Raw genomic sequence first — 26409 nt, forward strand, 5'->3', positions numbered from 1 at the left:
AAAAAAAAAATCCCCTGCAAAAAAGCTATTTTCAACCCACCCCCACAGACAAAAGACTGCAATAAAAATAATTAGTCCAAACAAGCCATTTTGGTGTTTATTCGGGTTGTGAGTTTTAAGACACGGGTGTGATGCTTTGAATGAGGACATGCCCCCATCTGGGGTTGGGACAGCAACTCCCCCCAATGCAAGGTTTGCCCTCCCCACCCCCCTTCATCAACAGGCCACCTCTACCTGTTCCCTCCTACCCAATCCCAACCAGCTATGGGAGAGAAATCAAGTGCAAGGTTAAAGAAACCAAAATGGCTTCCCTGTGTGGGGTTGCGGCCCCCAAGGGGATCCAGGGCTGTAAGTGCACAATGACTCCACCTCTCTTGACATCCCTTATAGACTCAATGGGGAGTCTGTGGACCTTTTTAATCCTGAAAGCCTCTAGTCCACAGGGCATAGCGAATGAGGGCAAGCGTGGGTGGGTGAAAGCTTCCGTTTTGGTTCCCCAAGTGCCTCTTTCCCCTTCCAAATACAGCCCCACTAAGACCCACCTTAGCTAGCGGGGTAGTGAGAACAAAAGCAAGGATGGCACCCTTCCTGCGGTTTGGCTGGGAGTGTGGAGTCCGATTCCCAGCAGCTCCGGCAGCCGGCAAGGCCAGTGGGTCAAGAGATGATGATGGGTGCCATAGCCCAACAATATATGTTGGGGGGGATCAGTTCCCCACCCCTGCCTTAGGGAAAGGTGAGGCAAGAGGCTGCAGTGCCCAGTCACAGGATGGATGTTAACTCGGTGAGGCAAGCTATTCTAAAAGAAGCAGCCCCCTCTGCTTTGCCAGTCCCCCTGAGTCTTCATGTATTGCCTCTGCAAAGCTGCAGGCAGAGAAGGGCTGGATGCATTTGGGGGGAGTGCAAGAGGATGTATGACTGGGGCAAGGGGCTTTGGAGGTAGGTATGAAGTCAATTTTTAGAAAAAACAGGCACATCATTAATATATTACACAGAACCCTATTCCAGAGAAAAACACCTCTCCTCCCCAAATGGGGTGCCATACAAAGGGGGTTAGGGGGAAGACAGGTGGAAATTTCCAAGGAAGGTTTTCAAAATGTCACTTCTTATTAAGGACCGGTTCCTCCAGAGAGTGGGGGTGGGGAGGTGAAGAAGGCAACCAAGGGGGGAGGCAGGGTGGGTGCAGAAGAGAGCTTCTGTTCTTGGAAAGAGAGGAGACTTCCGCATGCCAGCTTGTTGACTTCTCCTTGGAGAGCAGCACAAAGGTATAAGGGCTTGCCTTCCACCTGCAAAGGGGCACCCAGAGAATGTGGGAAACCAGGACTCAGCAAATAGGCATCAAGTGAGGCTAGGGAAAGAAAAAAAGAAGTGGCCTGCACAGGCAACCCCAGAGATCTGTGGCCAATGTCCCCAGAGAGGCACGCAGCACAGGGGGGAGACCAGGGTCAACTCCTGCCAAGAAGCCCTGCTCCACGGAAGAAAGAGCTGCCGGCCCTCCATTCATCCACCTCCGAGCAACTCGCATATTCTGTAGAGGCCCACATGGTGGGAGGAAGATACAAGGGGAAATGTAAAATGGTGCCAGGACTGGAAACATTCCCCCGAGAATTAAAAACACACTAAAACCCACCATGGGACACAAATGCTGTTTGGGGAGGGGCTGTAGTCAACACCCCATGGGTTAAGGGCTTGCTAAAGAGAGGTGGGGGAAAGTGCTGGAACCCTCTCTCTGCTCCCCCAACCCCAATTCCCCCACCCCAACACAACCCCTGGTTAAATATATATATATATAGCCTTGTGTGTGTGAAAACAAGGAAGGAGGCAATGGTGCTTTGTGTTAACAACAGGAGGGTTCTTTGGGTCAGGATCCAGCCTCCATCAGGACAAGGGGAAGCCTCAAAAGATCTTCCCTGACTGAGGTAAACGAAGTCACTTTGTTTTCACACCTGCCTGAGCCAAGTCCTGGTCCACACTGTTGAAGGCCAAAGGTAGGTTTTCCATTGGACAATGCCTTCCCAGAGTTCTCTCAGGTCTAGGAGGCTGCTCCAGACCAGAACCGGATCCATTTGTAATTATATAACCACTTTCTTATGGAGAGGGAGGAACAGGTGGTCAAGGGCTGGAAGGGAGCCTATAAGCCCTGTGGGTAGTATCAAGAGTGCTCGTGGTGGTTTTGTGTTTAAAAAAAAAAGTTTTTAAAATTGCTGGCTCTGCTTTCGGAGACATAGAAGCCTGCAGATCAGCTGTTGATTCAATAGCACAATGTTAGTGAGATGAGAAGGAGTCACCTCCTCCCAGCAAGCCCAGTTCGGTCGGAATATATTTCCATATATATATATATATTTGTCCTTGAGTATTAAGGCCGTAGATATGATGATCTGTTTGGTGCTTCTCAGCCAGCCTGGAGGCAAGTGAGGAAAGGGCATGGAGAATCCTCCCTCCCAGGAGAGCAGGGAGAGAGAGAGAAAGAAGGAGAAGTTCTAAACCCAAAAACCGCTGCGCAGAGGACAATGGAGAGAGCTGGCAGGGGCTGGATCCGACTGGTGAAGGAGACACTGACCAAGAGTGGGAGGCAGCATAGGAAAAAGACTAAACCAAGAAAGGGGAAAAAAGAGCCCTGCAAGGTAGTGGACAACTGGCGGTTCCTCTTTCAAGCTCCCTTTCTTCTCTGCTGCCCCAGCGCCCATCAGGAGGAGTTCTGGTTCTGATAGATGGAGGCTTTCTCCTTCAGCAAATCCAGACACAGGTGACAGCTCCAGCTTCCTGCAACAGAAAAGAGGGCAGGGGGAGGGATAAGACACCTATTGCAGCAGTGGGAGAACCAGTGGCTCTCTGGAGGATGTTGGACATGAACTCCCAACAACCCCAACCAGCATGGCCAATAATTATGATGAACTGCAGTTGTAGCCCAGCAACATCTGGGAGGTGCCAGGTTACCCATCTTTGAGCTGCTGTTAAATTTGGGTGAGGGATGCTGCACAAGCAAGTCTTGTTCACTCCAAAAGTGATACCCTTTCTTCAAAAGTTCACTCAGTGATACTCTGAGAAGATACTCCCTGATCGTAAACTACGGGACATACTGAGAAAGGGTCTCCATTAAGTACTTGGTTATTTTAGCGTAATATCAAATTTATTCCATGCTTTTTGAATTGCTGATTTTGCCCTTTTTGAATTTAATGTATGTTTTGAAACACAAAGTTGTTTCAAATGTTGTATGTGCTAATAATAAGTAAATGTTTATTGTGAGCCACCAAGGTCACAGTGGAAAAGCGACTTATAAGCAAACTCAACTCAAGCACAGCAGACAGCAGTGCACAGAGTGTCATTTTGTTCACCTCCTTGTTTACAGGTATGTGACTTGTCCTCTCTGGAGTGTGTGGGGTGCATTATAGTTACACTAGACACACACTGTAAACAAGCAGAACTTGACGCCACAGCAGGGGTGTCAGGGATGAGAACCAGAATCTTCCATGTGTGAAATGTGTGCTCTGCCCCAAACCTACAGCCCCTTCTACTGGTCTTACAGTAGACAGGCAGTCTGTGGGCCTTGACTGGAAGCCCTTTCCAACTAGGCCTCGAAAAAGCCTGAGCTGTGACCTGCGACTCAAAAGAAGTGGTGTAAAGATTAAACAGGTGATTTAAGATTAACACAGGCTACCTTTGGCTGTGGGCCTGTTGCTGGAAGCGTCTTTTCAAAACCCCAAGTCAGCGCCTGCTCAGGAAATGAGTCGGCAAACTGCCTGCTACAAGTCACCAGCATTTTGCCATGTCATGCTACATGCAAACTTTCTTCTTTTATATAATTGGCATGCTAAGGCAGGTTTAAAATCCCAAAGCATTAAAAAAAAGAAAGAAAAATCCTATTTGATCTGTTAAGCAGAATGAGGCCCAGAAGGAACTTTTCTTCTTCTTCTTTTACTCTATTTAAATTGCAGGCCAGTTAATTACAAAACAGGTGAGCAAGCTGTGCAGAGCAGCCTTTTATTCTATGCCCCCAAATAGGATGCTGCCTTATACAGAGTCAGAACCTTGATCCACCGAGCTCAGCAATGTCCACACTGATCGGCAGCAGCTTTCCAGGGTTTCAGGCAGGGGTGTCTTTCTCCCAGTCCTACCTGGAGACACCAGAAATTGAACCAGGGCTTTTTATCTACAAAGCAGTCACTCTTTATCATTGAACTATGGCCTCCAGGATTCCCTATGCAAAAACCAAGAGAAACTCGAAATCACACAAAGGTGGGAAGATGCAAACGGGGAAGCAGAGAAGTACTCACCTTCCGGTGGTTCTGACATGGGTGGAGTGAGGCAGTACATATGATAGCCACGGTCACAATCGTCACAGAAGAGCAGCTGGTCCTAAGCAGGATGGGGAGGGAAGAAAAGCCAGAACAAAGGAGAATGCAAATTATTCCACTTCTTTTCAGAAAGGGAGAAAATCTGTCCTCTGCACCCCTAAAAATCAAGGTGTTGCATTTGAGTTTAAATATAAGGGAAATAAGGAAGGTACATATTTATTTATTTTTTAAGAGAAAGGAAGAGACTGTATTTTAATGATTGAACCCAAGACTGCGAACAAAATGATAATTTGCTTGGAAACAATTTCACAACGATGTAAGTGGGAGCGGGAGACGTGAGGGAGTCCAAAGTAGCAATGAAAAGATGTTAAATAACCAATGTTGTTTTATTAAATATGCATTTGTATTGAAAAACCCTAATAAAAATTTATATATAAAAAAAAATCAAGGTGTTGCAGTTTAATCTATCCAATTTATATCCCACCTTTGCTTCAAGGAGCTTAGAGAGGAATGCACGCCACTGCCACACTTCAGCACTCAAGACAACCATGGGGAACTAAAGGCCTGGGGAATGGATGTGGCCCTCCAGATCGTACTATCTGGCCCTCAGAGCTCTCCCCCAGGCCAAGCCCCTAATTGACTTTGCTTTGCACTATCCTTGCAATCTTTTTCCTGGCTGGGAGGTAGCCTTGACCTCTGATAAACACTTGTCACTTGCCTAGAAAGAGGATGGAACGAGGGGTGCGTGTAAAAGTGGTCTACTGTAAAAAAAATTTTTAAAAGGTTAAAATTTACATTGTTTGCTCCAACCACTTTGGCCTATGACCCCGCCTGCCACCAGGCTTTTAATGAGTGGATTTTGTTCTACTGGAAGTGTGCTTCCTGAGGCTGTAACTGGGGGTGGGGGGTGTCTATGAGAATGTTACAGTTTTGCATGAATTGGTGTAATGCATTTAAATTTCCAGATGCAAATTGTTGAGACCTTTTAGGCATATAATATAAAGAGGGACATTCAGGATGAAAGGACACAGGGAGAAGGGATTCAGTCATGCAAAGGGCAGGGGCAGGAGAGAGAAGGGGTACTCACATCGTTCTCAGAGGTGCCACAGATGTTACAGCACTTGCACTCAATACACTGCCAGCGGTAGGTCTTCACCGCCGCCATCATAACTGGTGTGAACTGCAGGCATGAAGGGTGCCCTGGTGGGGAGAGACAGTGGGACAGGCATTAAGACAGGAAGGTTGTGTGGGCACCTCAGCAAGCGGATAAACAAACAAAGACGTTGCACCTCTTCATCACATTTGCTGCTCATCTTTTCTCCAAGGAAAACCAGGTTGGCAAGCGTTTTGACAGGAAGAGGGAAAGCGCTACTGAATTTTATTCTCACAATGTTCACATAAGACCAAACAGAATATTGTTAATTACTTTTGGAATGGCATACAAAGGATGAAGAGGTTAAGGCAGTTATTATAATACACCGGGCTAGAGACTTTGGATATAATATTCAAATGTCATATTGGGAAAAACTATGGGAGGAAGAAATTAAATTTACTGCATGCTACTTGTTGAAAGAAAATATTATGAAAATGATGTATCGCTGGTATTTGACGCAGAGTAAAATTGCAAAAATGTGTAAAACGAGCTCAAATTTATGCTGGAAATGTAAGGGGATAGAGGGTACCTTTTACCATATGTGGTGGTTATGTGATAAAGACTTCTGGAATAATTTACAATGAGTTAAAGAAAACGTTTAAGGAATTTTTTTTAAAAAAACCAGAAACCTTTTTATTAGGTATTATGGGTAATTATGGGTATTATGAGAGAAGATAAGTGATTATTTCTGTATGCAACAACAGCAGCGAGAGTACTACTAGCCCAGAAATGGAAGCAAAAAGAAGTGCCATTGAAAGAGGAATGGCAGGCGAAACTGATGGACTATGCGGAGGCGGCAAAATGGACAGGAAAGATCCGAAACCAGGAAGATCAAGTATTCAAAAAGGACTGGAATAAATTCTTACTTTATTTAAAAGATCACTGTAAATTTTTAAAGTCACTGACAGGAATGTGAAGATACTTTACTGTGAAATTTTACTGCATTTTACTTGTGATTTATATAATTATTTGGAAAACATAAAAGATGCAATTAATTATGGGACAAGGAGAGAACCCACAAAGGGAAGTCCAAGAGGTCAAAAGAATCTGATAAATAAGAGATGAAAAATGATTACTGTAAAGATGTTAAAAATGTGGAAAATCAGTAAAAAAAAATTATTATAAACAAAAACAAAAACCAACAGAACTGTTTTGTTTTTTTAAAAAAAAATATTGCGGCTTCAGGAGGCAGCTGTAAGAACATGCCTCCTGAGCCTACTTCATTTCTCTTGTTTAGATTCTTTTTGAAAAGGTTGTTCTTGGGACCAAAACCAACAAGCATGGGAAGGTGCAGGTGGGAAGGATCAGGAGTGGAATGCCAAGCAAACCCATAAAACGTAAGCAGGACACCCAAGCTCTTGGCAGGATCTGGCCCTACCGCTCCCCACAGTTCATATACCTGATCGTCCACAGTCAGAACATGAAACCAGCTCTTCAGGTTGCCCTGTTTTCTTATTGATCTTGGAGTCTCCAAGGCAGAAGTCGCAGTAATTGTTGGGCAAGGCCAAGCCATCCGGACCTTTCTTGGCTATTGGGAAAAGGTGTTTTAATCAATGACAAGACAGAGTCAAAACAGAGCCCCACCCCCACCACTCCACCCAGACCTAGGGGGAGTTTATTATTTTTAAACTGCAGCCCAGCTTCTTTCAAAGGAAAGGGAAGGGGTGACCACAAGAGAAAAGCTTCTTGTGTACATTCTAAGTAGCACTGTCCCATTGCCACTACAGGATACAGGCTACAGCATCTCATCCTGATCATTTTATGCTCACCCTGTATTCACAGCCTGCTTAAAGAGAACAGCTGGCTCTTACCTATGGCTCGGACATACGTAGGTCCAGCCCAGGGGTAGGCAACCTAAGGATCGCCTTCTCAATCCAGCCCACGGATGGTCCAGGAATCAGCATGTTTTTACATGAGTAGAATGTGTCCTTTTATTTAAAATGCATCTCTGGGTTATTTGCGGGGCATAGGAATTTGTTCATTTTTTTCTTCAAAATATAGTCCGGCCCACCACATGCCCTGAGGGATGGTGGACCGGCCCACGGCTGAAAAAGATTGCTGACCCCTGGTCCAGCCCTTCAGTCCTGGTTGTGATGGTTCCACATGCAGCTGCTCAAGGCACGACAAGCTTGGTCACTTGCTAGCACGTGCCACCATTCTGGCTGAAATTGGCTCCCTTAGTCTTTCAATTGGCTCATATAAATCCCGACATCACAACACAACAGTTAAATGTGGGACTTGCACTTGGTCTATCCCTTTTTCCAGGGCAAATCTTGAGATCCAATTTAAGCTAGGGTAGAGGAGAACTGTTACATAAAGAGATCTTAAAGTTTAGAAAAGCCCCAGAAAGAAGAAGAAGACACTTACATTTCTGCTCCTCAGATCTCTGTGATACAGGCGTGGGGGGCTGCGAGTCTTCCTTGTCTTCCCCCTCTTCCTCAGCCAGGTGGGAGTGCGCATAATGGTAACTCAGCCCAGGACGGTTCTTGTAACGCTTCCCACAGACTGAACAGGAAGAAAATTTTAAGGCAGACAAGACACAGGTTTGAGCTTCCCATCCCCAGAGGAGCTGCTTTCCTCCCACTTCCCTTCGCAATGAAATTATCCCATTCTCAGCCTATCATTATCCCCTTCTCCCCCCCCCCCAAAAAAGCACACACTGCCCATCCCCTCAATGTGCCACTGTGTCAATCTGTCACAGAAAAAGAAACTGCACAAATCTCAAAACAAGGGTGGGGGAAATATTTGCTTTTGCTCAGCACCTGAACCAGATTTCTGAACACAGTGGTAAGTTCATGTCGTAACACCCTTTGCGACCTGCACTCAGAATGCTCTCAAAGCATCTCCACACCCCCCCAACCAAACAGCAATGAACAAAGGGGATAGTACACAATTGTGTATGTCTGGCACTCCAAGTAATCAAAGACTCTTAACACGCACAGCACATGTTTCTGGCCCTCATGAAAGAACGACCTGAAACCCTGTTTGTCTGGTTTCAGAAAGGGAAAAGCTAAGAGCAGATTTCTAGTGGCCAGCTTTTAGTTGCCCTACACAGCTCTTCAGCCTTGCTGCAAGTCCACTCTTCCCCAATTGCCACCCCACCATTCCTCCACCTTCCACCCTCAAGTCCTTGGCAAAAAGAAAAGAGCAATTTGTTTGAAGATCTGGCTCTGATTCAGAATTGCATTATGGATATCTAAAGGAGAGCAGGGATTAATACCCGCAGCTCAACAGCCTAGCCTGAACCACCAAAACAGCATGCTCCAGATTTAGAAGTAGCTAAGACACAGAAACAAGGAAGTGAGCCATATCTAGCAAGGAGCACTGCTTGGAAAAAACCCCACTGGGGCTGGGGAACATACACAAACACACAATCTCCCATAAACACTCCAGGTCTAATCAAGTTCTGATTTCGGGGAGGGAGACAAATGTTTTCTAAAGCACATTAAGTCCAGCAAGTCTTTTGCACAGCGACTGGAAAGCCAATTTGCAGGGGAAAAGTAATGGCTCTCTTAAGGGCTGTGTAAACACAGCTGATTAAGTAGGGAGCCTATGCTGGCAGTGGTTGCTACATGCTGCTTCCAAGGAGGCTCAACATAGCTTACCAAAAAAAAGCTCACTTTGGAGCAGCGGCAGGAGAAAAAAACAACCTCCGTCCTCTTTTGTGGTTCCAAAGTAGCTCTTCTCTCTCTCTCTCTCTCTCTCTCTCTCTCTCTCTCTCTCTCTCTCTCTCACACACACACACACACACACACACTCTCTCTCTCTCTCTCTCACACACACACACACACACACACTGCAATGGGACCTTGTTCATGAAATAGTGAGTTGTATCCAGTATCAGTCATGCTCAACAGTAGCTGAGCCATTAATTTCCAATTGTGTCTACTCCAAGGAGAACTTAGATGAATATAATCCATTGCGTGCTTCTGGGCAGAAGAGTGCTTTTCTCTCACCAACAGTCCAGACCCACGTATCTGGGATTAAGGGTCGGGATACTTGAGATAGCCAACAATTCTCAGTTAAAAATAAATAAGTCCTATGTTCATTCCTGTAGCCCACTTGCTCATGGCACCAGAAAATGGAGGCAAGGCTGAATATACTCTGCAAATTTGCTTCATTCCGATGTTTTCCTTTGCAGAACCGACTCTCGGTTTTCGTTAATAAAAACAATAAAATTAAAATAAATCAGTTTTTCAGACTTGCATAGATGTAAGAAGGTAAGAACCTGGCAACAGGCCAAAAGCCCATTCAGGCCAACAGGGACCAGCCAGATCCCTATGGGAAGCCTTTAAGCAGGGCCTGACTGCACCCGTGTTCTCCTTTATGATTCCCAGCAAATGGGATTTAAAGGCATACACTGCCTCCAACAGAGGAGGGATAACATATTCATGTTGAGAATTTCCATTCCACCTTAAGGAGGAGACACGGGATTCTTACGTGTCACATGTCTGTTTAAATCCCAGCACAGTATGCTGGGAACTTTCGTTTGTGTATAGCTTTTGCTTTTCACTGTCTCTCTGAGGAGAAGAAAGGGAGACGACATGTTTTCTTTGTCCTGATTTATGCTTAATAAATCTTTAGCTGTTAGTATGTTTCCATAAGCCTCACACCTGTTCTGTTTGCGCAGTATGCTCTGCTAATATAGCGTGCTCAGGCTTTTGAAGTCTGAGTCGCTGATTTACGTCGCACCAGAGATCGGGGGATCGTCACGGCTGGAAGGGCATGATCCAGCTAGGGGCTAGCCAGCTTGCATCCAGACCCCCGAAGGATGCTGACAATTCATTGTGGCTAATAGCCACTAGTAGTCTGACCTTCCATGAATTTCTCTAATCCTCTTATAAAGTCACCTAAGTTGGTGGCCATCGCTGCCTCTGGTGGGAGCAAATTCTGTAGTTCAACTATGTGTGTGAAGGACTTCCTTTGTCTGGCCTTAAACTTCAAATATTCGGCTTCATTGGATGCTCCTGAGTTTCAGTGCTTTAAGAAAAAGAAATGTCTCTCTATAGGCTTCAAATGAAGGGCTGGGCAGGATTGCCAGGGGACAGGGGTTACCCTTGTGGGTTTCTTTTCTGCTCAGAGTTGTGAGCAAACATTCCCAGAATAGCACAATCCTGCCATTCCACAACTTCTTCAGCAAGCTCGGAGGGCTCTGCCACATGAGGGCTGTGCCTGAGGTTAGCAGTTTGAGTTGCCACCCTGCCTTTGCCCAGCGCCCTTTCCTCCTCTGGTTGGCTAATTCCAAGGGGAGGGAGGGGTAAAATCAGGCTGCACTGCTTGACAAATCAAAGGCAAGCAAATGTAAGAGCCTTCCCATCAGCCCCAGCAAGGATGACCAATGACCATGGATGATGTGGGGGGAGCTTAGTTCAGGAACATCAAACCAATGGATTTAAATTACAAGGAGATTGTGACTAAACATTAGGAAGAATGTTCTGGCAGTAAGAGGTGTTTGAGAGGGGAACAGACTCCCTTGGAAGGTGGTAAAAACCCCTTGGGGTCCCTTCCCACTCTACAATTCTATGAGAACAGTCACAGGTCCCAGTATTGTTGTTGTTGTTGTTGTTGTTGTTGTTTTTATACTGCCCTTAATCTAAGGATCACAGGGATGGAAGGAGTAATAGTCGAACAACACCTAGAGACCCAAAGCTGAAGAAGAATGACATAGTAGATCATTCAAGTTTTTGTGTATGTGCACTGTGTCAAAATACAACTAGAGGAAAAATGATGGTATAAAGCTCATTATTGGGTACAGGCTTCTTTAATACCACAAAAATTACTCTAGATTTATTTTGGGAGTTTTTTTTAAAAAAAAACAATAAATCAAGGCAAAATATAAATATAAATTCTTTCTCAGAAGCCTGCAATAATACTTGAGGTACCTTTTCCCATGATGCTTAAATGCTTTTAAAAGAATGAAACATTAAACTGAAACATAACTGGTTGAGGTTGTGGCCAAAGGTGGCATTGGCCCTTGGTTCAAGTGGCTATAAGAAGGAGCAAGAGTTCAAAGGGCAGAGAAAACTGAAGACTCAGGGCTTAGCCTATCATTAACAGAGCTTATAAAATTCCAAGGCCTTTTGGACCCTGGGACCGTGTTAATACATTATCTAGCTCTGGAAGGAATAACTTGGCTGCCTAGCACACCTAGCTAGGTAGGGTGGAGGATAATATTCAACAGCTATCCAGGATAGGAAGAACTCAGCCTATGTGCCAGGGATAGGGGACCTCCAGATGTTGCTGGACTCCAACTCCCATCACCACTGACCATGCTGGCTGGGATGGATGGGAGTTAGAGCCCAGCCCATATTGAGGACCAGAGGTTCCTCATCCCTGCTATACACCAAAGCCCTTGCAGATCAACGACAGAGTGCTGCAAGCAAAGACCACAAAAAGGTGGTCTGCAGTTCCAAAACTGCCAAGTGACTCATGCAAGCAAGTCAAACTAGAAGTCACAGGAGAAAGCAGAAATACACAACAGTTTCACTAGCCAACATCCATTCCCCCAAGCAAAATCCAGCATCTTCTCAAGGAAACTAGATATTAGACACAACTCTGCAGCACTCAACCTCCTGCAGTGCCAAGTTGTAAATAGCCTGATCACCCAGGGCAAATCAGAACGTGCCAAGTTTACAAAAAAGGCTCTTACGTATTTCTACCCACCTACCCTTTCAGGCCAGAAATAAGAACCATGGGCATGTGTGAGTATTTGTGAGCTACTAATTTTTGTGGCCTTTAAGGCTATACTCCTGGTGTGGCAGATCCTGTTGCCCTGGGAGCAACAGGAAGCAAGAACTCAAAGTCACATACTGAGAGTAAAAAAACAAAAAAAAACCACCTCTCTTTCCGACCTCTGGGTCAGAACCAAAGGACAAATTTCTGCAACTGCAGGAGTGAAGAGAAGGCCACTCTAGCCTCTGTCACTAGCCAGAGATCAAGACCATGTGGAAGTCTCCCCCCACTTTTCCAAGAAGGCGATCAGACAAAGAGAAGATCCACCAGAGAAGAAACAGTTTCAAGACACTTGCTTCCCACCTCCAAACATCTGAAATGACTACAAGGGCAAAGACGAAGGACATCCTGGCCCATCACCAGCCTAAGGGCTACTAGATAACTGCATCACTTCCTTTTCAGTAAAAATACCAGGCAGGGAACATCATCCCAGTCCCACAAGAATTTAAATGCCTGGTAGCAACTCACCACTTAATTCTAGGTCAGGCAAATCCATCTCCCTTCTACCCATTTCCCCTTGTGTCTCTTCTCCTTTCAGGCACAATCCTAACCCTACTTCTCTAAGAGGAAGTCATAATGAATTCAACTGGTCTTGCTTCTAAGTGGACATAGACAGGATTGTGCTATTAAATAAGCCTGAGTGCAAAGACAGATTTATTTTTCTTCATGTATGCCAGGGGTGAGGAGTCAGGCTTGGTGATGGTGGTGGTGGTTTTACTAGGTCCACCAAGCAGAGCACCTGCACAGTAGCTGGGCAGACACACTCTCAAGATTTAAAGAACAGGGTGCCGCTTATGAGCACATGATGAGTCCAGGAATGTGTGGTTAGTAGCACAGTGAAGCTCACAAGTCCATTGATATAAAAATCTGCTCCCCATTTCTTTTTCAGCAACCTAATTTGGGGCTGGAAGGGAGGGGAAAGCTTTTTCATTTGTTACTGCTAGACAATAGGGAGTCAGAATCCCTTGCCAATCTACTGCAAAACATCCTTATGTACTTTCTTCCCAACTCAATGAACAGCACCTTACAGTAACAATGCTTATTGAATTTTAATTGCTATGAGCCACTGAGGGAGATATGTATTTATCCAAATTTCCGGACAAAAATTTATCACCTTTCCCACAGCAACTTGGAGAGAATCGGGCCAAAAAGCTGGGTGCTAACCCTATTAGGTCACACACACTAAATAAAAACCTGAACTGCATTATCATATGAGGGAAGGGTTTTTTTGTGCCCTGCATCAAAAGACCTGCTTTTTTAAAAAAGAAGAGTTTTTAAAACTAACATTTCAGAAGAACAAAGTCAGGAGGAAATAAATAGCAAGACAGAGAGAATGGACTACCTCGGTCAGGAGGTTTCGAGGTATGCTTTTGTTTGTAACTATCTGAAATACAGAAAGAGAATAATGAGAGAAAAGGTGAAAACACTCTATAGGTCACACACATAACATGCACACAGTAAAGCTATATACAACGATTAAAAGGGAGAAAAGAAAAATGCTTACTGGTGTTATTTTAAAGTAAAAAGGGGGAGTATAAAATTCTTACAGGACAGTAAAAGGAGAAGAGAAAGAAAAGTAATTTCAAAAACTCATTGTTTGCAATTTTGAAAATTCTGGCCAATTGCCCCCCACCTTTTACGTTAATAACCAGGTTTGCACGGGCGTTCATTTCCAGATTGGCACACAGGGAGCAGCTCTAAAGAACAGAAAAATCATGCAATATGGAACTGGCAAAGGCAGCCACACGCAGCAGGGCTGGTCACATAGCTTGGGTGTCTGCACACAAACACAGCCCCCAATGGACTGGTAAAGCGATACCAAGGTCTATACACGTCTTGGGATATGCCAGAGGAAGGCAGGGCTGGAGCACCGTGGCTGAGCACCTGCTTTGTATCCATGAAGCCCTGGCTCAATCCCCAATGTCTCCATTTTAGAGGACCAATGGTGGCAGGGCTAAGACCCTGCATGGACAAGACTGGGTTAGTCTGCCAAGTCTGTCCCAAAGGAGATGAGAACATTGGCTCCTATTGGACCGACTTGAGCTGGTGCAGAAGTATGTAATTTTGTGCACTTTCACAGAACTCTTCATCAGCCAGAATAAAGCGCTCTGTGAAACAGGAAAATTTGCACACCAGGCAAATATAAGGCATCATTTTATCAGCCTAAGATCTCATCGAAGCAATGTTATAGCCTCCAAGAAGCTCAATTAAAAAGCAAGGGACCAAGGACATGTAGCTCACGCAGCCCCTCTTTCAAAGAAGCTTTGACCTCTCCATCCTCCATTCCCCCACCCTCCTCCTATCTAGGAAAAGCAAAGGTGTTCTGCTCACGACAGCTGTGTCCCACAGCACGGCTCGCCTTCTTACTCACTGTCACAGGCATACGGTTTGTCTCGGTCTTCCAAAATGGCTGCATCCAGCTTTTTCCGGGCGCTCCCAACTCCTTTGCCCTAGGAAGCCAGAGAGGAGGATGTCATGAGCAAGGGAAAAAATGCCTCACCCAACAACCCCTCACCGAAAAAACCTTGAGGTGACATAAAGTGGAGCTGAAACAAATCAAGTAGCTGTTAAGGAGGCCTGCAGGAAAGTTAAGCAGATTCAGTGCCACAGGGTGAAGCAAGGGGAATAAACAAATTCATGGCAAATGAGCTGTTATTCATAAAAGGATCTGAGTAATGCCAGTTGCTGGGGGTTGGAGGAGAGAGAGGGAGGGAGAGAGAGAGAGAGAGAGAGAGAGAGAGAGAGAGAGAGAGAGAGAGAGAGAGAGAGAGAGAGAGAGAGAGAGAGAGAGAGATATGATGCCTGGCCACACTGGGAGACATGATACAGGCTAGATGGTGTATGCCAGCCTTCCTCAACCTAGCACCCTTCAGACCACATATCCTGGACTGAAACTCCCAATGAGTGTTGGGAGTTGTAGTCTACAACATCTAGAGAGTGTACATTGGGGGAATGCCGGGTGTGATAGAAAATATAGTCCAGAATATTTGGAGGGCACCACGCTGCGGGAAGACCAATGAACATATAATCTAGCAAGGAATAATAACAACTACTAGTACTCCTGCTGGACAGTTCTTGTGGGTCCAGGGAATTCAAAAACACTTTCAAGCCCTTTATGAGACTATTAAATTAACTGATTTATCCATGGCTAAGAACAGTATTATAGTATGATCTGAAGGCAGTGACCCCACCATTATTTAGATCTATGAGACAGGAGATAATCACAGGTGCCACACTGAACTCTTTCCCCACCCCCAACAGCTCAACTTTAGATCCGTCATGAAGAAAAACTTATGTCTTTCCCACCACAACAGCTAAATGTTTTCTCTAGTCTAGACTGCAGCCATGGTGTGCACCATGCATTTATGTGATGCTCCATTATTTACATACAATGACCTTCAGAAGAGGAAAAAATCACACATATTCTCTTTCTCAAGTAACACAGCCATCACCAAGATGCTTTAAGGGAACAGTTGCAATTGACATTTTCAGGGCTGAAGTCTTAACTTTTAAAACTGTTTTGTTTGTCTTTCAGTATGTTTTCACCACTAGAATAGGGTAGGACAGTTAGTTCAGTAAATCAAAAAGCCAAGCAAAGGGAGTCATACTAATGAAGTGCTGCAGAGTCGATGAGCTCAGCTGGCAATATTTTAAAAGACAATCCACTACTGCCCCACAGTGGCACATGCTTTGAATGATTTTTTTCAAATTTCTTCTTCCATTTCATTATTATTCATATGACAACCAATACTGTGCCAAGCAATAATAGCCCCAGAATCCCCCCTTCACCCGCAAGGATACAATTACCTTCTGTTTATGGTGTTATATCAATTTCAACCTTTTAGCCTTGGGGCATGGGGGCAGGAGAGAGTGTCCATGCATGTTTTTCCCAGGGACAACAAGGTTTTTAAAACTACAGAAAGGCAGACTGAGAAATACTTGGACAGGGATGGAGAAGCTGTGGCCTCCCAGGTGTTGCTGGACTTCAGTTCCCATCAGCCACATAAAGGATGGGATGATGGATACCGTAGTACAAAGACATCTGGAAGACCACATGTTTCCCCCATCCCATTCTCACTAGTCTCTACAACCATAGAGTGTTCATTCCTTTCCAGCACCCAACCTATTTTGGGACATCCATAGAATTTCCTTGCCTGCCACTGCCATAGAGCCCCAGTGCTCCTTTCCACTCCATGCAGACTCCAAGCGCATGCTGACTCAAGACTGAGCAAGCATTACTGAGCCCCAGTATGTGAGCTGTACCTTCGCCTTGCCTTTGCCTCGGCGTTTTGGCGTGTCTTCTTCATAGTCCTCATCATCTAGATCATCCAAGAAATCGTCAGGTTCCAGGATCCGCTAGAACAGAGAAGCAAGACTACTGAAGAGAAAACAAAGAGATTCAAAAAGACAAGGGGGCGGACAGAAGACTTGGAAGTCTGGCTAAGAAGCATCCCCTCAAATGCATTCTAGTTAGACCAATGGCAATGACCACCTAATAGTTTCATTTTCACTGCAGAGCTTTCAGGTAACATTAAAAACTGTCTTAAAGACATAAGAGAAGCCCTGTTGGATCAGAGCAAAAGCCTATTCCCAGATGTGGGGAACCTCTGGCCCTCCAGATGTTGCTGAACTACAACTCTCATCATCCCCACGAGTTATATTTCAGCAACATCTGGAGGGCCAAAGGTTCACCTGTGCCCTATGTAGTCCAGCACATTGTTTCAACCAGATACCTATGGGGAACTGAGAAGCTGGGCATGGACTCTTACTGTTGTTCCCCAGCACACGATACCCAAGAGGCATGGTACCTCTGAGCCTAACCAGTGACTGAAAACCTGTGGTCCTTCAAATGTCACTGGACTACAACTCAAGATGAGCCTCGAACAAGAAAGATTATGGGAGCTGTAGTCCAACAACAGCTGTAGGGCTTCCCTTCATCATCTAGACATACAGCCATCATGACAAGTAGTTACTGACAGCCTCATCTTTTAGTAATTTGTTGAATCGCCTAACTATCCATTTAGGGCCACCTACTCATCTTGCAGAGGCAGATTTCATAGGCTTTCTGTAAATAAATACTTCCTGCTCTCTGTCCTGAATCTTCCAGGTGGTTAGAGCATGGAGCTGATAACACCAAGGTTGTAGGTTCGATCCCCGTATGCAGCTGCTGTATACTCCTGCACTGCAGGGGGCTGGACTAGATGATCCATCAGGGTCCCTTCCAACTCTACAATTCTGCAATTGTACCTTTCAGCTTGATCAGATGACCCTGGGTCATGGTGTTAACAAGAGAAAGTCTTCTATATCTGCTTTCTTCACGTCATATATAATTTTATTTGCCACTACATTTATATTCTACCTCCCTGTCAGGGATTCTTTAGCAGTGATTCCTGCATTGCATGGGGTTGGACTAGATGATCCTTGGGGGTCCCTTCCAATTCTACAGTTCTTTGATTCTATGAAAACGCATGGGCTCAAAAAAGTGCATTTCATGCCCACATTTCAAAATCAGTAAGTGCTCTTTCTCTCTTTTCTCTATTGCTCTCTCACACACACATCCTGTCTTCCTGGATGCTGGAAGACAAGCTACAGCATTCCGTCTTCGGCTGCCTTACTAGGCTATTAGAGTTGATCCTGGGAAGCAGCCAGTGTGTATTATGACATTCAGTATCTCACCAAGCCAAAAAAACTTGATGAAAACCAGAAAGTGTCATTGCACCACCACCTCCTCCCTGTTCGCTTCACCCCCACCCCCATCCCAGCATGGTTTTTGCAAAATAGACTGGCTTTCATTTCACACTAAATTCCACTCTGGTTCATTTTTATTTTTAAAAATTTTTTAAAGGAAGCTCTTGCAATCCAAACCAATAGTTTGTAGTAAAAGGGTGGAATTGGGAACAAATAAAGCTGAAGAAACTGGAGCAGGGGAACAACAGAAGAGACCTTGGGCTGGGCTGAGAGAAGCATGCCTAGCACCGCAGTGGAACAAAACACTGGTCCATAAAATGATTTTTCTGGCAATGAGGATCTTTGAGACAGAAGCAGTCTGACAAGCTGAAAGGACACTACCAGCAGGGGTACGGCTGTGCACTCCTCAGCTACTACACAGACGCAAAAAAGAGGCTCTCAGCTCTCTCCCTCTTCTGCATTTGAAGAAGGTTTTGAGCCCTTATGTCTGAGGGGAGAAGCTGGTGAAACAGCAAGGGGTGGTGGGATCAGTAGTACTTCCAGAAGTCATGGGCTAGGAGCCTAAAGCTCCACACAGCTCCTTGTTCTGGTGTAAACTGGATTTAAGTGCTCAAACCTCAGCAACCGTTTGTGCACTTGTTAAAAATCTGAACAATTTATTCATGTAGCAAACTTCTGTTTTGTGGGTACAAAAACTAGGTCTCCATGGTGCAAGATTTCTATCCCTTCTGTAGTTAAAGGCAAGGACAGCAGAGGAGAGGTAGGAAGAAGATGCGAGGAGCCATTCATATGTTACCATGGAGCCCCCTTTCGAAACAGAGTCAATGCTACCCTCTGCCTGCCGTTACCTTCCGCGCGCGACTATTGGCAACAGGAAACTCGCCGAGGCTGTCTTCGTCAGTACGGGGATCGGGCAGACTGCGCTTCTCAAGAGAGTCCGTCCTCAAAAGGGCCTCCAGGCTGCTGCCATCCTGAGAGATCAAACCCTCTTTCTTTAGGGTCTGCTCAGTGTCTACAGAAGTAACATCCAGAGGGTTGGCTATGTAATTTTTTGGTTATGTACTTAAATTTCTATCCTGCCCCTCCTCCCAGAGAAGCCCAGGGTGATAAACACCAAATGTTTAAACTATACTATTTAAAATAAAAGAACACGTTTAAAACAATTTTAAAGACATTTTAATGCAATCACATATGCTCACAGTCCCTAATTTCAAGGTTGCCATGGTCAGTATCTGTCAGCCATCAAATGCTTGGGTAAACAGGAACGACTTTAAATTTCTCCGGGAAGTCAGTAAGGAGCAAGACACTCTCGATCTCACCAGGTAGGGAACTCTCCAAACCAGGAGCCAACCAAGGGCCTCTGCTGGTCGTTGCTAAAACTGCCACCCACGTCACCAAAGGAGAAGGACTGGAGGCTCCAATACATGGTGGAAGGAAAGAACGCACTGGAGGAGGGATTGTGAACCTCAGTTAAGGAAGCAGAGCCCATTGTGGAACAAAGCCTTTTAAACACCTCCCCTGTGAGGAAAGGTTGCAACATTTCGGGCTCTTTAGTTGACCAATAAGGTGAATAAAAGGCAACATGGTAGAAAAATATAAAATTATGCATGGCAGGGAGAAAGTGGATACAGAGGGTTTTTTTAAGGCAACTAAGAGAAAGAATAACAAGCAAAAGGCAGAGAGATGAAAGAACACATTTGGGTGAAGGCAGGGCCTGAAACTGAAAGAGAAATCAAACGGGAGGATGCTATAGCGAACAATATAGTCACATGCCATTGCTACCACCACCCCTTAGGCAAATGAGAGGACACAACTCACTATGTGGATGGCTCACATAGAATCAGGCTATGTGATTGGTGTGTCTTTTTCATGAAGATCAAAGGGTATAGTATTAAGGTTGTTACCAAGTGATCCCATTGGTCCGACTAGTCAGAACTGTGCACATATGCATTGGAAAGGATGGGGCAGAGTGTGGAGTATTGGGCTCTGCTGCTCAAAGGCAGTCTGTGCACTTTTGGAAAGTGGCCGCCAAATGCTCTCATCCCATCCCCAACAATCTCAGGCCAGCTTTTGGTGGGGTGGGCAGGGGTAGCAGCAACTACAATTTCTGGCTCGGCCAGCAAGGCCAGACAAACACCTTGATTCATGCATGTAAAGGCCCTCCTATTTCATCTGTCCCTGGCTACAAGATACTTGGCCCAAGCAGAAACCTTAACAGCCAATACAAGCAACTGTTATCACCGGTGGCCCTCCAGCTGTGGAATCTTGGAACCAGCCACAGCAAAAGAAAGGGAAGGGAAGAAATTCCCAAGCTGGAGGGGCTCCATTGCTCTGCCTACCAGCTTAGGACAAATTTCCTCTTCCCCTGTGTTTTGCCAAAATGTGAGCATTCCTGGAGAAATCTAAAATCCAATGTAAATGTGCTACCAAGTGTGAATCTCGTGAAAAGTCAGCATGTCAGGAGTGTAATTGCAATTCTTATTCCTGACCCATTAAAAGAACTTCAAGGTTTGCCTTGATTTGGGATGTGGAACTTGTGGCCCTTCAGGTGTTCCCGAACTATAATTCCCATCACCCCTGACCATTGGCTATGCTGAATGGAGCTGAGAAATGTTGGAGTCCAACAACAGAATGCAAGCCAAAACAGCTCATCAAGACAGTATATCAAGACTTTAATAAGTTCTTATGTGGTAATAGAACAGCAGTGGGTACCCTGTGGTCCTCCAGATGTCACTGAACTACAGCTTCCATCATCTGTGGCCATTGGCCATGCTGACTGGGGCTGATGAAAGGTTTAGTTCCACAAGCTCTGGTGGGCCACTCGTTAGCCACCCCTGCATTAGAGATGTGATGGGATAAATGGGGAAAGGGGTAGCCTTTGAATAATATAGGGCTCAAAGACTTCCAAGGGTTACTAAAATCAAAACAGGAATTTACCTGGAATGTTAGAGATGCTGATAATGATGCTCTTGAAAGCACAGTTGTGTCGGTGATGCAACTCACCCTGGCAGAAGAGGTTCTCTCTAATCAACTTGCTATGATGTACAAACCCATCCCCAATCCCTAGGAAAAACTAATTTGATCCCAAGTGAAGTCCCAGCAGCAGCTCAGAGAGAAAGGAAAATATGTACCTGGTTTAATGGAAGGGAAGGAAAGCCTTGGATCCTCAGGAGGGTGAGCGCGACGTTTTTTCCGCCAGCGCCGAGCCGGATAGGAATAGAGCTGGCCAGATGCCAAACCTTCCGATAAAAAAAGCAAACCAGGACAGAAAAGGAAGAAAAAGAGTAAGATTATCAGTTCAATGCAGACTTTTCAAAGCTCTAGCCTTGAGCACTTCCCCAACAACCCTCACTTCAGGAATTAACACATCTACTCCTTACAATCCATCCTAGGTAAAGGTAAAGGGACCCCTGACCATTAGGTCCAGTCGTGGACGACTCTGGGGTTGTGGTGCTCATCTCGCTTTATTGGTCGAGGGAGCCGGTGTACAGCTTCCAGGTCATGTGGCCAGCATGACGAAGCCGCTTCTGGTGAACCAGAGCAGCACACGGAAACACCCTTTACCTTCCCGCCGGAGCAGTACCTATTTATCTACTTGTACTTTGATGTGCTTTCGAACTGCTAGGTTGGCAGGAGCAGGGACCGAGCAACAGGAGCTCACCCCGTTGCGGGGATTCAAACCGCTGACCTTCTGATCGACAAGTCCTAGGCTCTGTGGTTTAGACCACAGCGTCACCCACGTCCATCCTAGTTTGCCACTAATCCGCACAGTTGATATGGACCAATAAATAAAGGACAATAAATGCAGTGTATGCAGATAGGCTCCCTGAAATGAGTAAAGATATTTCCATGAAGGAAAAAGAAGAGACCTACCTCTCCCCACCCACCCACTTCTCAGGTGAGCTGTCAAAGAACAGGTGCAGTGCCTTATCAAAAACAAGCAAATCTGCTGCCGGACCCCAAAGTGTTACAAACTGCAGCCCAAATAAGAAAAACTCGGTGCCCCTAAGCTTCAAGTTTTCTCAACATCCTATGTGTATCCAACCTGGCCCCCTGTGCCGCTTCTCCATCCAGATGTAGCAGTTACTCTGCGCCACTCCAGTCTGCGAGTCCAGAAATGGCAATCGGACACTTCTCTCAGCACACAGTCGGGCATTGTAGTTGTGGCACTGCTCCATCGCGTCCTTATAATATTGTTCGCCAAGGCTGGTGGGAGACAAAAGCAAGAATGCGTTAGAACATGGGTGTGCCAACTTCAGGCTTGATAGATCCACTTTGTTCTTAAAGGACCTCAGGATGCACAAACCAGCCATTTGCAACTAAGGAGCAAGGTGCCTCTTGAACATATGCTCAGCCCATAAATTTGCTTAGGGGACCAGAACTGATCCACTCCTGGGCGAATTTAAAAGAGGATGGGAGGAACATAAGTAAAAACACTCTTTTCCATTGAAGCTGAATGTGGGAAGACTCAAGACAGATGCAAGACAGTACTTCTTTGCACAGCACTTAGCTAACCTATGGAATTTGCTGCCACTAATATGGATGACTTTACAAAATTAGACCAATTTATGGAATATAAGGCCATCAGCAGTAACTAACCATGTTGGCTATGTTCTTCTTCCACTGTCAGAGGCGTTCTACCTCTGAATACTCAGCTTGCAGGCTTCCCATATGCATCTGGTTTGCCGCTGTGAGAACACGATGCTGGACTAGATGGGCCTTTAGTGTGATCCAGCATCCAAGCTATTTTTATGTTGTTATGGTTTTCACTCAAGCTTTCTTCATGTCCTCAATCTAATTGTGGGGGAACTTTTTTTGCGTCACTATTGCTAAATCATTGGGCGTCAGAAACACTTGCCTCAAGATTTCCAGTGCAGATCACCTCAAAATCTACCAGTGCACCCAACTATACCTTCTGCCTACTCCTGTATTAGAGGAAGTCTTTCCCAACTAGATACTTCACCAAGAGTCTAGGTTCACAGAACTATAGAATTGTAGAATTGGAAGTGACCCCAGGGGTCATCTAGCCCAGCCCCTTGCAATGCAGGAATCTTTCACCCAAGGTGGGGCTCGGACCCACAACCCTGAGATTAAGAGTCTCATGCTCTACCAACTGATTGACTACATCACACAAAGAGAAATCCAGGAAGCTAGACCTTCCCACAGCTAATAATTGCAACAATGTTGAACTGGGGTGCAGAATGTATAGTGGTACCTCGGGTTAAGAACTTAATTCGTTCCGGAGGTCTGTTCTTACCCTGAAACTGTTCTTAAAGCACCACTTTAGCTAATGAGGCCTCCCGCCACCGCCATGCGATTTCTGTTCTCATCCTGAAGCAAAGTTATTAACCCAAGGTACTATTTCTGGGTTAGCAGAGTCTGTAACCTGAAGCGTATGTAACCCGAGGTACCACTGTACTTTAATTTTAAGGTGTCAGGATCAAAATTCTGATTACAAAGCTGGTTTTAAGCTTCCCTTCCTGGAACAAAAAAGAGAGGCATCTGTAGAGCTAGCTTTTTATATTACCACATCTCATTTTCAATCTATTACAATCACAGAAGAAGGAAAATGCCCAATTCTATTCAATAATCCCATTAGTGAAGACTCAGATGGAGAGTTCTCAGAGCGAAGCGGAAAGGGAGGAAAAAAATACATCGCTTGCATTTATATTCTTGTTCTTTAAAAATCTGTGGTGTGGCAGCAATGAAGTTTCCTTAATTGAGCAGCCTATAATTACAGTAATTTTAGTGTTTCAATCTCGCCACATAAAGTAGCCGAGGGAAGGGAATAGAAACTGGTGGGCATCAGCTTGCTTTGGGGGGAAAGAATTTAATATCTTTGCTGCCAGAGGAAAAAAAGCTTGTTGGGGGGAGTGGAGGGATGAAAGAGAAAATTAGGTAATTAAATTGCAAGTCCACCTTGTTTACAATGTTTTATAATCCTCTTGGTGCTCTATCATCAGTTGAAGCAGCTATGTGAAATTCAGAGGATGCAAATCAGGACAGAAAATTGCCACAACCCGGGAAACAGCTTCGACTGACCAACTGAACTATGTGAGGGTAGCCAATGGGAACATCCCCTGCATGCGAAGACAGGCTCTGGCAGATTGAGTCAACTAGACCAATAGTGGGCCCAATGGTCAAGAAGGTGGTTTCTGCAGGAGCTGTAGTGGTAAGTGAGGAGCAGTTGTGGCTCATCAACCTGGAAAGGTAGCCCACCTAGGAGAAGGAAAACTCTGATCCAAAACCTCCACTGCCTTGCGGGATATCTTCAGAAGAAAAGAGCTAAGGAGTAAACCCTACACAAATCCACAGTGGAGTCCCTAGGACTGTTGGAGGGCACTTTCTATGCCTCCTTCCAGCAGCTCCTGCAGCCAAGCTAGAGCCAAAAAAATTGCTCTGCTTTCCTTTGGACCACATCAGTGAGGCCAAGGAGGGGGGAGGATTGTCATCTGGGCAGCCCAGGAGCTCCATACACACTGCCCAGGCTAGCGCCGAGAGAGGTAACTTTGGTGCTGCCAATGCAGCAGTCTGACTTTACTCTCAGAGGCGCACTCCTTTGTCTCTCAAGATAGATGGATGCCAACAACAACATAATTGCAAGAATGTATCATAGAGGTACCAACATTCCATATGCCCGGGGTTGCCAACATGGTGCCCCTCTGGGGACAATTCCTACCATCCCTGACCATTGGCTATGCTGGCTGGGGCTGATGAGAGCTGGAGTCCAGAGCAACAACCAGAAGGCACCACACCTGGAACCTGGGTCCACCCTACATCCATTACTTCTTGATATCCAATACCAGCCACGTACTGTATAGCCAAAGTTGCCATCTTAAAATTCTACACCAGCTCAGAAGCTTAGCTTTTCTTATGTGGAAAGCAGGCCCTTCACTTTTTCTCCATTCGAGAGCAATGAAGCAATGATCCATCGATTTGCACTTCTGCCCACCTCCCATTAGGAGTCCTGACCATTATGGGTCATGGTTCCTCTTTCCATCCTGCCTCTTTGGGGCAGGAATTCAAATCCTTCTCTCCCCTACCTGAAAACTTCTTTTAAACTCCTGCAAGAAGGTGGGTCTTTGTGCTCTTCACTCCAGCCTCTCCTCCTACTGGGCATGCAACTTTCATCTCTTCACTTGTTATTCCACCCCCTGGAACTTGCCCCTGACATTGCGAGGGGGGGAATCTGTTTTTCTGTAGCACAAGGACGAGGTACCTTTTGCCCTCCAGATGTTATCGGACACATCAGCCCCAGCCAAGCATGCTCAGGGATGATGGGAGTCGTAGTCCAGCAGGGTCACAGGTTGCCCATCCCTGCCCTAGCTTCTCTAGCCAGAATCTCTTGCCGCCCTTCATCTCCCATATAAAGAAGAGGAAGAGAAGGTGGCTGTGTTGTGTTTTAATTGTGCCCCCATCACATTTTATTTCTGGAGATCTGAATTGAGTGGGTGGTATATTATGTTCTCGTCTTAAATCCATTTCACTCCCCCGCCTCAATTTTCTTCTGGGTTCTGATAGAAAGTGGGGGGAAACTCATTCTTACCCCTATGACTGGAATCCTACTTTTCAAGAGTGATTTTTTCCTGCTTTCCCACCCCCCCACTCCATTTAAAAGACTTTTTTTAAGGGTATGAGATAGTCCCTCTTGACACACACTCCTCTTAAAAATCCACTCCACCTCCACCCTACATACACTTTTTTGAGGGACCACCTGGTGTATTCCCCCCTCTGAAGACACAAATTGTATCTGTTTTCCTGAATGGGTATTTCCCCCTTTTCCCCACACCCCGTTTATCTTTCACAATTACAGTACTGTTTCAAGGGAAGGAGGCTGTCTTTCTCCCGGCCTCTTTCAGAGCTCCACCGGGGGGGGGGCATGAGGTAGAAGGACCATTTTCCTCATCATTCCCCATTTTCTTTTGGGACTTTATGGAAAGTGGGGGGGGGTCGTCCTGCTCTTTTCTCCTCCCCCGTGGGGGCTCTACTTCGCCTTCCTCTGTTTTTTTATTTTTTGAGCAGCCTTTTATTTTTCTCATTCCAATCCCCCACCCAAAATTTGGGATATTTCAAGGCGAGGTGTCCTCTTTTCCATCCACTTTTAAAACTCTGAGATGAAGGCACTCTCCCCTCTCCTCATCCAGCCTCCACCCACAGAAAGGGAGTTTAATTTTTTATTTATAAAAACTTCAGTCCTGAACAATAAAAAGAGCCAACAGCTTCCCCCTCGCCTCCTATTCCGCCCCCAAGTCCACCCCGATAACAGAATGGTCTCTCCTACGACCCTCCTGCGAGCATTTCTCGGAGATTCGGGCTGTACCATTAGAACCAAACAGGGGAGGGGAAGGGGGGGGGAGAACGAGAGTTGCACTCACAGCTTCACCACATTCTGTACCACCGCCGCCATCTTCCCCTCTGCCGCCTGGGGCCGCGGAGTACTTAAGTGCGCATGCACCACCGGCCGTTCGAGCTCACCAGGGCGACTTCCATAAGCATCTCACTCAGTTCCACGGCATGGCGCATGCGCCCCGCTGCCACCATCTT

The 26409-nt window shown here is 45.7% G+C and overlaps 1 protein-coding gene across 3 annotated transcripts; it reads right to left on the reverse strand.

Moving 5' to 3' along the window:
• Positions 1–26409, reverse strand: DPF2 (double PHD fingers 2). 3 transcript variants are annotated; one of them, XM_081893066.1, is made up of 13 exons: positions 26241–26314; positions 23908–24084; positions 21911–22071; positions 20997–21104; positions 18714–18877; positions 16441–16533; positions 14549–14627; positions 13520–13561; positions 7813–7950; positions 6845–6973; positions 5380–5492; positions 4272–4353; positions 1–2760 (listed from the first exon to the last, which is right to left on the reverse strand). In XM_081893066.1, the coding sequence occupies exons 3-13, from the start codon at positions 22041–22043 to the stop codon at positions 2684–2686; spliced, it is 1158 nt and encodes a 385-aa protein (XP_081749192.1). In that variant the 5' UTR covers positions 22044–22071; positions 23908–24084; positions 26241–26314; the 3' UTR covers positions 1–2683. The 3 variants fall into 3 exon arrangements, with proteins under 3 accessions (XP_081749192.1, XP_081749190.1, XP_081749191.1); XM_081893064.1 differs by lacking the exon at positions 23908–24084 and having other exon boundaries at positions 26241–26409; XM_081893065.1 differs by lacking the exons at positions 13520–13561; positions 23908–24084 and having other exon boundaries at positions 26241–26409.

This window comes from Podarcis melisellensis, assembly GCF_964234715.1.
Source record: "Podarcis melisellensis genome assembly, chromosome: 16".
Classification (NCBI taxonomy): domain Eukaryota; kingdom Metazoa; phylum Chordata; class Lepidosauria; order Squamata; family Lacertidae; genus Podarcis; species Podarcis melisellensis.

Coding starts and splice junctions, on each gene's coding strand:
- DPF2 (XM_081893064.1), bottom strand. CDS start 26,272: ATGGCGGCGGTGGTACAGAATGTGGTGAAGCT. Junction 22,072..26,240: donor GTACAGAATGTGGTGAAGCT/GTGAGTGCAACT, acceptor GTCTCCCACCAG/CCTTGGCGAACAATATTATA. Junction 4,354..5,379: donor GTGGCACCTCTGAGAACGAT/GTGAGTACCCCT, acceptor CATCCTGCTTAG/GACCAGCTGCTCTTCTGTGA.